General features: G+C 42.3%; 2 protein-coding genes across 2 annotated transcripts; both read left to right on the top strand.

The window, feature by feature from the left end:
- Positions 1-1088: 1088 nt before the first annotated feature.
- LOC139834264 (putative disease resistance protein RGA3) lies at positions 1089-3973 on the top strand. The gene is made up of 2 exons (XM_071824755.1): positions 1089-1412; positions 2837-3973. Exons 1-2 carry the CDS (start codon positions 1143-1145, stop codon positions 3971-3973), a joined length of 1407 nt encoding a protein of 468 aa, XP_071680856.1. The 5' UTR covers positions 1089-1142.
- Positions 3974-4566: 593 nt separating this feature from the next.
- LOC139834262 (uncharacterized) lies at positions 4567-8032 on the top strand. Its single transcript, XM_071824754.1, has 2 exons — positions 4567-7079; positions 7761-8032. Exon 1 carries the CDS (start codon positions 4600-4602, stop codon positions 7036-7038), a length of 2439 nt encoding a protein of 812 aa, XP_071680855.1. The 5' UTR covers positions 4567-4599; the 3' UTR covers positions 7039-7079; positions 7761-8032.
- Positions 8033-10117: the final 2085 nt, after the last annotated feature.

Raw genomic sequence — 10117 nt, forward strand, 5'->3', positions numbered from 1 at the left:
CGGCCCCGTGAACGACTCTCGCCCACCTCCGGTGACCCATCCCGTGACGGGTACGCGTACCGCGCCGACTGCGTCCCCAATTCGTGCGCGCCGGGCGTGTACCCAAACGGGGCTACCGGCAGGGATGTTGACCTTGGAGGAAGGGGCCGGGTCACGGACGAGGACGAGCTCCCCCCCGAGGCCGTGCCGGCGGCAGGGAGGATCAAGTGCTGAGCGAGCGCTTGGTGGCCATAAAAGAGCATGGCATGCTCTTGCAAGATGTCCGCCTTGGCCTCCGTCTTGAGTTGGAGAAGTCGCTCCGCGCCGCCGCCGCGCTCCTCCGCGGCAACGATATCCCTCTTCCTTTGGTCGAGCGCCCTGCGGCGGTCGGCCCTCTTCTTGCTCTCGATCTTCCTCTGCTCCGCGGTGAGGTCGGGCTTCGCCTTCTTCGTCGCCGGCCCGGGCTCCATGACCACCGGAGCGTCCAGTTGAGGAGCCTCCGCCAAGGGAGGAGCGGCAACGGCCGCGACCTCTGCCTCGTCTCCGATGGTGACGGTGGCGGCGGCAGTCGCTTCGTCGGCCATCTCTAGGTTTTGGGAGTGGAGTGGACTGGGTGTGTTTTGGGAGACAGACAGGCGGGCCAGGGGCGGACAAGGGGAGGACGCGAGCGACCAGCATCCGGCGTCCGCGGCCACGCAAACTCGTCCCAGATTTGGGCCGGGTTTGGGTCGTCCCGGATGCCGCGGCCATCCGTTTTAGGGATAGGTCCGCGTATTTGGGCCGCGTTTTGTCCGGCTCGACCCAAACGGCCTTGGTACGCCGGTTTGGGTCACGCGGTTGGAGATGCCCTAACTACCCTAACTAGCCAGCGGTCCGAATAAATTGTACCGATGCTCGTGATGACGACGCATCTAGTCCACGGGCCAACCCAGAAAACCGGATCTTTTGGGTCGCTGATTCGGCCCGCTGGAGGTGGCCCTTGTTGCGCTCTCACGGATCGGGTGAAGAAAACGAGCAAGTTTCACCCGAAAAACAAAGTTAAAAAGTCAGCGCGTAAATAAATGGCTTAAAGGTTGCCAGCCATTCACGGAGGGAGAGCCTTGCTTGCTTGTGTGGAATGTTGGAGGAAGAGATCTGTAATACTGTAGCTGTAGCTCTCAGTCATGGAGGCGATTGTCGCCTCGGTGGTCGTGAAGCAGGCCATCCGGAGCGTTGTGGCGGCCGCAGGCAGTCCAATGGCGAGACTGTGGAGGAACTGCAAAGCTGACCTGGAGGAGATGAGGAGCACCCTCAATCTGTTGGAAGCCGGCTTGAGAGACGCCGAGCGGCGGTCCGGGAATGAGGAGGCGGTGCGTGTGTGGCTACAACTGCTTAAGGCAGTCGCTCGCGACATCTCCGGCACTCTCGATCAGCCCCCACCGCCGTCGTGGAAGGTACGACAGCTATGGACTAAAATTGTCGTATGCGATTCCTCTCGCTTTTTCCCCAATTCACAGTTTAACCAAGCCGACTCGCCGATGATAGACGGCTGCGAGAAAGTATACGGTAGGAGGAAAGGACACAAAGAAGCCTATCTAAGGGCGTGGATTGTTGTGCTGGATCTGGGAGTAAATAGTAGAGAATTATTGTAGGTTGAATGTACTATACTCATAGGGATAAGGCATCTGTAAAGCAATCTTCAACTTATCGTGTACTCATACTGTCTAGTACTATATTTCTTAATCCGTAAAATTTTGCAACATAGTGCTACTGCTACTAGCCTACTACACACAAAAAGAAGTTCAGTAATGCAGTCTATTCTAGGTAATGTTTCTTATGATGTCTAACTGTAGCAACAAGTAGACTAATTCGGATAAAACTCAAAGCCTCTATGTATGCATGGGATTGAAAATGTGTGAGGATAAACTTTGTGCTTACACTTATTTTTGCTTCAACCTCACATATGTTTCATTTCTATGATAAAAGCCCATCTTGTTGCCTTTTATATTGTCTTTAGAAAAAGAAACTGTATGGAAATTTGCGAAAAAATAATTAGGACCCTGAAATTTGCATCCGTGAAGAACCCAGGTGGTGAGATTGTACATCTACTCCTCCACCCAAGTTATCCAGGCTCTCACTTTCTTGGATATTCATATCAAGTCGTCCAAAAAATATTGGGCACCACTACCAGACTAGCCAAGAGATTATCTAATATAGAGGCTGTTCCTAGTTCCTACTACCACCATACTGCCATTAAATACTAGCTACACCACTTCGAAGTTCATTAAGGTAGAAGAGAAAGTTTTTTACAAGAGAGCCACAACGTGGCAAGTGACGGCCAAGATGGCCGAGCAAAAGAAAACACTACCCAGGTCCCAACACAACTCTAGGTGACCCGTGACCCTCTAAGAGAAGGCCTGGGTGCGCTAGAGGCAACAGCCTATAGTATCAGCAAAAAAACCTCAGGAGCCTATAAAACGCAAAAAAATACAGCGGGCAGTTTTCCAGGAATGAATATCCTCGATGATTACCTCAAACACATGGTCAGCCGTGTTACACTCCTGCTGGAAGATGCGTGAATTCTGCTCCTTCCAGATCCTCCAATGCACCAGAATTGCCACTAGCTACACCACTATGTATACTATCTTATTTCAAGTTATAGATTTCATTTGAACTTGAAAATGTGTGGCTGCGCTCATGTCACTTATCATTGATCGTGGAAAACTACTTCAGCCACATTTTTTTGTTGATGAATTTAGTCACATATCAGGCTGAATTCTTTCTATCATGCCGTCGAATATATTCTCTCTGTAGGTAAATGGAAAAATATTATTTACTACACGCATATGCTGACAATGATAACTGGTATCTTCAACAGATTTTCGCGAAACTTAGTTTGGTTAACAAGATAGAACAGCTAAAGAAGAAACTGAAAGCGGTGGAAGAGAAACGCCATATATTCGGCTTTACATTTCATAATAGCTCAATTATTGAAGATAAAGACGCAAGAAGAGAAACGGTGGCATGTATTGACGATGAATTTAGTATTGTTGGTCGATCAAGAGAGAAAGAGGAGATAGTAAGAATTCTATTGCAATCTGAAAGGAAAATGACTATTCTTCCTATCCTTGGTCTTGGAGGCATGGGTAAGACCACCTTGGCGAAACTGGTTTTCAATGATAGTAGAATGCAAGATTTTGAGAGGAGGGCATGGGTTCATGTTTCACAAAATTTCAATCTGGCAAGAATAGCAAAAGCTGTTGCATCACAGTTTCAAGGGGCTGCTGATGGCTTTGATGATCTGCAATCTCTGTATAATCAGCTAGAGAACATTTCTAGTGGCAAAAAGTGTTTAATTGTGCTGGATGACTTGTGGGAGAGTGACATTGAACTGTTGCGCAAAATGAAACTAATGCTAAATTGTGGTAAACAGAGGAGCATGGTTAAGATAATTGTAACCACACGTATTGAATCAATTGCGCAGGAATTGTCTACAGCTGGTCCATATAAATTGGGACCATTGTCGGATGATAACTGCTGGACTGTGTTCAAACAAATTGCTTTTCAGTCGACAAATGAAGAAGATTTGTATGTACTAGAAGCTGTGGGAAGAGACATTGCTATAAAGTGCAAAGGTTTACCCCTGGCAGCTCATGCTGTCGGATCCATGCTTCGTAATAAAAGCATTGACTTCTGGAAAGCTACCAGAGATAGTACTACTTGGCATAAAAGTTCATCTCACGGTGATGTCTTACCATCATTGAGGTTGAGTTATGAACATATGCCGTCTTATTTGAAACCATGCTTTTCCTACTGTGCCATCTTTCAAAAAGGTTGTGCCATGGATAAGGACAAACTAATTCAGCAGTGGATTGCTCTTGACTTCGTTAAACCAGCTCTACCAACCTTGTCTCACAAAGTGCAAGCAGAGGAATATCTGAGAGAGCTTTTGGCGACATCTCTCCTTCAGTACTCGGTATCTTCTCTGGTTAGTTCTTATGAAACTGTTATTTAGAGGAACTGTTTATCTCTGCAGGTCTGAGATATTTGTAGCATATCTTTGGGTGTGTATATGAAAACAACTTTTTATCCCTGTGAGTCTGAGATATTTGTAGCATATCTATGGGTGAGTCTATGAAAGCATCCATGCTTGAGTGCGCATTTTGTACATACTTTTTGACCTTTTATAATATTGAATACTACCTATATTTCATAATATAGGGTGTATTATGAGTCATTAAGACAGGGATTGACCAATAAGTTGGTATGCACTTTATGTAAGATAAAAGTTATATCACTGGTTTCATATTCAGCTGTACTTATGATTATAAGTTTATAACTGCACATCACATAATCCATATATTAATGGAGTAATATGTGGTCGAATGTTTGTCTTAATGAATCATAATATGAATTATATCATGAAACAAAGGGAGTAAATCATATCTTGCTATAGATGACTTTCTGTTTCTGATAATGGATGGTGTACTATTTAATATTGTCTCACTGAGTATAGACGAATCTGTTTAAACCTTTAGTTATTTAAGAGCTTGTTCATAGAAAGATTACTAATTACTTTTACACAATTTTAATATTTTTTAGGTTACTCATGAACATGCCAAAGATTCAAAAGAACTCAGCATGCATGATTTGGTGCACGACTTGGCACGATCAGTTGCTGGCGATGAAACATTTTATCTACATGCTAGAAACCAAAATACTTCACCCAGTGATAATTGTCATCATATAGTTGTGGTTACATATGATAAAAGACTTTCCAGGTCATTGTCTGCTAATGTAAGGTCACTACATATAAGAGATTGTGCTGGAAAACAACTTCCTGGTGATACATTCTCATTGACAAAAAACGTGTGTGTCTTGGATATAACTGGATGTGCTTTGAGGAAGTTGCCAGATCCAATTCGTCAATTAGCTCATTTGAGATACCTTCATGCTTCACTTTTGTGTGATAAAGATCTTCCTATGTGGATTACCCGTCTCGTGAAACTACATTATTTGAGCTTACATGGATCTTCCAAAATATCAGAATTGCCGAAATCAATCGGGAACCTTAAAGATTTGGTACATTTGGATTTATCATGTTGTGGAAGCCTTGCGCACTTACCGGAGTTTTTTTCCTACCTTACAAATCTCTTGGTGTTGAACATAGCAGATTGTCCTAGCCTTTCTGCATTGCCCAATTCCATCTGTGACCTTGTGAATCTAGAGATCTTAAACCTCTCAGGTTCTACACTGGAAGAACTACCTAAAGGTCTGGGAAATCTTAAGAAGGTACGGCTGATGCACCTATCTAGGTGTTCTAGGCTTCGTGTTTTGCCTGATTCTGTCTGTAACCTTGTGTCCTTAGAGAAGCTAGACCTATCTTATTGTTCTGTTTTGCAAGAACTACCACATTTCTTTGGCAATCTTCAGGAACTAAGGTTTCTGGATTTATCGCATTGTTCCAATCTTGTTAGATTGCCTGATTCATTTGGTTATCTAAACAAACTGCATCATTTAAACTTAGAAGCTTTCATGCATTACATGCCCTTGCACCACAGTGATCTACACCACTACTTTGCCATGCTATTTCGAGTCCTGTGTAACCTATCCAACCTGCAATACCTAAACTTCTCAGCATGCCCTGTTTCTTTTCTTCCTGAATCTCTTGGTAGCCTCAAAATGCTTCACACGTTGGATATCTCACGTTGCCTTTCCTTAAGAAAATTGCCACAGAGCATTCTTAAATTGCCAAACCTTAAATCTTTAGTTGTGAAGAATTGTTTTCCACCTATCGAAGATCAAATCAAGCAATCCGCACTGGACAATGGTTTGATGTCACTGCCAAAGTTTTTTGTATGTGCCATGGCTGGTGGTGAGTCCAGCAATATTTTGCAGCTTGAGGCTGCAGATGCTGAAGAGCTTGAGATTAAATTTCTTGAGAATGTGGTGAGTTTGGAAGAAGCTAAGAAAGTCAATCTGGCATGTAAATCAAGGCTTTCCATGCTATTTCTCTCTTGGACTGGCAATGCTGTTGACCATCTTGTGGATGATGAGTCTTTGCTTGGGGAGCTCCTACCCCCAACCACCTTGGAGCAGTTAATTCTCCAAGGTTACATGGGCATCAGATTCCCAAGCTGGATGTGCTCTGCTACATATCTTACAAACCTTTCCAGAATAGAGTTGCATAATTTGCAGGGATGCACCGAGCTACCATCACTTGGTCAATTACCTAATTTGCAAGAGTTATCTCTCCGTGCATTGCCAAACATCAGGAAACTGGATAAGAATTTCTGTGGTGGTAATCGAGCATTCAAAAAGCTGACAAAATTTGTTATGCAGGACATGAATAATCTGGAAGTCTGGTATACGAGAGTATTAATAGATGCTGAATATAAAAGGGAAGAAGTCATGTTTCCTATCCTTCACAAGTTGCTGATACATAGATGCAACAAGTTGATGGTTAAACCATGTCTGCCTGTAGCCGCGGAATGGGTCATAGAGGTTAATGATATTATAGTATCATCATGGGATGGTAAAGGACATTCTAACATTATCTCTAATTCGACAACTTGTTTAGAAATATCAGATTGTCATGTCAAGCCTGATGGTTGGAGGCTGCTCTATCATCTCCCAGGTCTTTGCAAGTTAAAGCTCCGCATGTGCAATGAGTTAAACAGCTTACCAGGAAGCATTCAAGTCCTGACCTCCCTTCGGTCACTACTTGTGTTTGCATGCCATAGTTTGACAGAACTGCCAGAATGGTTAGGCAACCTTACCTCACTACAAGAACTGGAAATCAACTATTGCCCTAAGCTTGAGTCCTTACATGGGAGCATGCAGCGCCTTACCTCACTCAGATTGCTGCACTTGGGTCACTGCAACAACATCTCGTCACTGCCAGAGTGGTTCAGCCATCTCATCTCTCTCCAGAGACTTGAGATCTCAGGATGCCAACTAATCAAGTCTTTACCACGATCCATGCAACACCACAGATCTCTGAGGGAACTACAAATCAGGCATAACCCTGAACTTAAGCAATGGTGTGAGTTTTTCTTGGATGACAAAGAAATAGTGTGAACCAGATGAGAACAAAGAAATTGTTGCTTAAACTAAAGAAGGTAATGTGCACTTCGAGTTTCCTGCCCAGATTATTCCGCTTGTTATTCCTTTTACATTTGCATACCAGTTGTCTGTCTGTACCCACTATATGCTGGTATTTTCTTCTATATATTTTGCCAAACTTAGTAAGATTTAACTTTTGATTAATTTATATGCCTCTTTTTGTTAACGGAGGTAGTATAGGCTTAAGCTATATATTCCACTCATGGGTTTGCCCCGGTATTGCATAAATGGTCTATTGACCAAAAGCACCTGCTGATGTACCTGCCTTGACTCGTTGGCTCTATATGTTAACTAGCAGTAAGAAATGACTACAAACACTCCATGTATTTGCAGATCACTTGTATCTCTCTGGCATTTCAGAGATAAAACATTTTAAAGTTTTGATTTTGAAAAAGAAAAGTTTAACGACATCGTCACTTGTTTGTTTAATTGTGCCTGCATACCACTGCCGGCACCCGCCGCTCGCTTCCTATTAGTGCCTAACAACGAATTGAAGATGAAACTACTTATGCTCGAATAAGCTAACAATCTAGTTGTTTTTTTATAAGAAAGCACAATCGACCACATGCTCAAATAAGTGGAATATCTTATTTATTGTAGTTATTATATATAAAATCAACATCCAATTCATGACTTATATTGTAACCTTATGATGTGTTTTTCTACCACTGTCACAGGCGGGAGAAGTGAAAGCTATGGAGGATTTTGAGTCAGCGCCTCAGCGGTCCACTGGTGAGTGGTGACATGATTTGTAAACTATGACCGAGAGGAACTCCAGGTTGTAACAGGAAAAACTGGAGCTAACTTACAGGACGTAGCTTCACACAAAAGTGCATGTCATGGTTGAGCAGAACTTACAGATACTTGAAAGGTGCTGTACAGATGTCTGGATCCAAAATTTCCAAATGTACATGTGCGTGGTACCATGTGCGTGTGCTTGTAACCTGTAATACCGAAAAAAAAATCAATCGTTGAATTTGTGCATTTTATGTTTCCTCATCAAGGGCTCTGAGTTGGACATTCTACAGGATAATGACACCAAATATAATTTTCCGTTGTTCTGTGATCGTTGCAACATAGGGCTAGACAGTCCACTCCATTCCTGCAATTAGTGGGCTCGCGGAGCAAAGTAACATTGAGCAATCGGCAGCACTACGAATGAAACCAGTCGGATTGCAGTACTCCCTCTAATCCAACTAATTTGACTAGACATATTTTTTTGTCTAAATTTACGTCAATTAATGTGGACCTGATGAGTAAGTTTTTTCTTGTGTTGCAAGAGTGTTGCAATATTACAAGTCAATGAATTTCGGTCACACAAGTGGTCCTCTTTTCTCGCCAGCATTCCTGCCGCAGTGCCACGCCACCACATAGGGTGCAGGGAGGGCATGGTCTTCCACCCTGCACTAGTAAGGAAAACACCATAGAGACACGCTTATTGGCAGCATACTCATCTGAACGCACGCACGTGACTACTATTATTAGTTGTGGGCCGAAAATGCGTACGCGGCTGGTGTTCTCGTACTTGGGTCCAGAAAGGCACGCGACTACTATGTGGGGTTTGGCTGTACTTGGGTTCAGAAAGTAGGGCATCCCACCCCCGCTCTTTTCTCCCTTGTTTGTTGTTTTGCCTCGTCCTTTTGCCTGGTGGATCCTCTGTGCAGAAAAATGACCTGTGTATTTTTTGATTATTTTTGCAGAACATTTTCCGTGTAAATATTTTCAAAACTCAAAAACTGTTAAAAGCTGGCAGGAATTAATTAAAGGAATAAAATGCTAAATGGATTTTTTTTGAGAGAAACTTTAATACTAATGCAATAATAAAGTATTAGGAATCATAATAGTATCATTAGCATGTTAAGAATGAGGTTGATCAAGTCTCATTATCACTACGACAAAGATAGAAACAATGATTCAATAGAAAAAATAAAGGAAAATTCAGGGTACCTCATAATGGATTGGAATTGTTCCAACCATTAATATTTGGTACTTTGGTTTTGGAGGAGAAATTGGTATTTCAAATCTTCCAATTTTTAGAAACTTTGGCTCAATAGCATTGACACTTTTCTTTGGTAGCTTAATAGAATTCTTCTTCGGAAAATGTATAGTGTGCTCTTTTCCTTTTACATGAAAGGTAACATTGCTTTCAGTGCAATTTATAACAGCCCATGCAGTATTTAGAAAAGGTATACCAAGAATAATAGATAAATTATCATCTTCAGGCATTTCTAATATCACAAAGTCCGTAGGGATTCGCACATTCGCAATCATAATAGGAGCATCTTCACATATACCAATATGAATAATAGTAGATTTATCAGCCATTTGGAGTGAAACCTCAGTAGGAACTAATTTATTCAAGTTAAGCTTCTTATAAAGAGAGAATGACATGACACTTACCCTGCTCCTAAATCACATAAAGCATACTTCACATAGGTATTCTTAATAATGCAAAGAATAGTAGGAATACCTGGAATAGTAAGAAATTATCCCAGGCCAACCAAGTAGTACCATAGCAGCAATGCCATCATGAATCAACATACAAGCTCACAAGGCAAGCCTCAAGTACAAGACCAAGCCAGATCTTCTCTTATCGGTCTATAACTATCAAATAAGGGACAACAAGATCCACCAATAAAAACCAACCTTGCAAAAATAAATCATTTCTAGTTGTTAATTTGCAACTAGATCATACTCAAGGAACTCAAAGCCTCACTTTGTGCATTCCAACACACTTATTGTCCAGTATCATTTATGCATTTAATTTAGTCATCATCATAAGCATCCAGTGGTAATCAACATGCTAAAGGGCACTACTTAGGGTCCAGGAATTCTTTCCATGCCAACCAAGTAGTACCATAGCAGTAGCAAGGCCACACTAGCAAATAAACTAGATCACATACAAACCGAAGTGGTTTGATACCAACATATTACAGATAGTCACCAGTCAACAGAATCAAGATAAGTTAATTTAACTCCAGTACAACATCACCAGGGGCATTGTATGCTCAGCAATATTGCAACTTGTAGCACT

Source organism: Lolium perenne, unplaced genomic scaffold (assembly GCF_019359855.2).
Source record: "Lolium perenne isolate Kyuss_39 unplaced genomic scaffold, Kyuss_2.0 unplaced10, whole genome shotgun sequence".
NCBI classification, from domain to species: domain Eukaryota; kingdom Viridiplantae; phylum Streptophyta; class Magnoliopsida; order Poales; family Poaceae; genus Lolium; species Lolium perenne.

Coding starts and splice junctions, on each gene's coding strand:
- LOC139834264 (XM_071824755.1), top strand. CDS start 1,143: ATGGAGGCGATTGTCGCCTCGGTGGTCGTGAAGCAGGCCATCCGGAGC. Junction 1,413..2,836: donor CCCCACCGCCGTCGTGGAAG/GTACGACAGCTA, acceptor TATCTTCAACAG/ATTTTCGCGAAACTTAGTTT.
- LOC139834262 (XM_071824754.1), top strand. CDS start 4,600: ATGCATGATTTGGTGCACGACTTGGCACGATCAGTTGCTGGCGATGAA.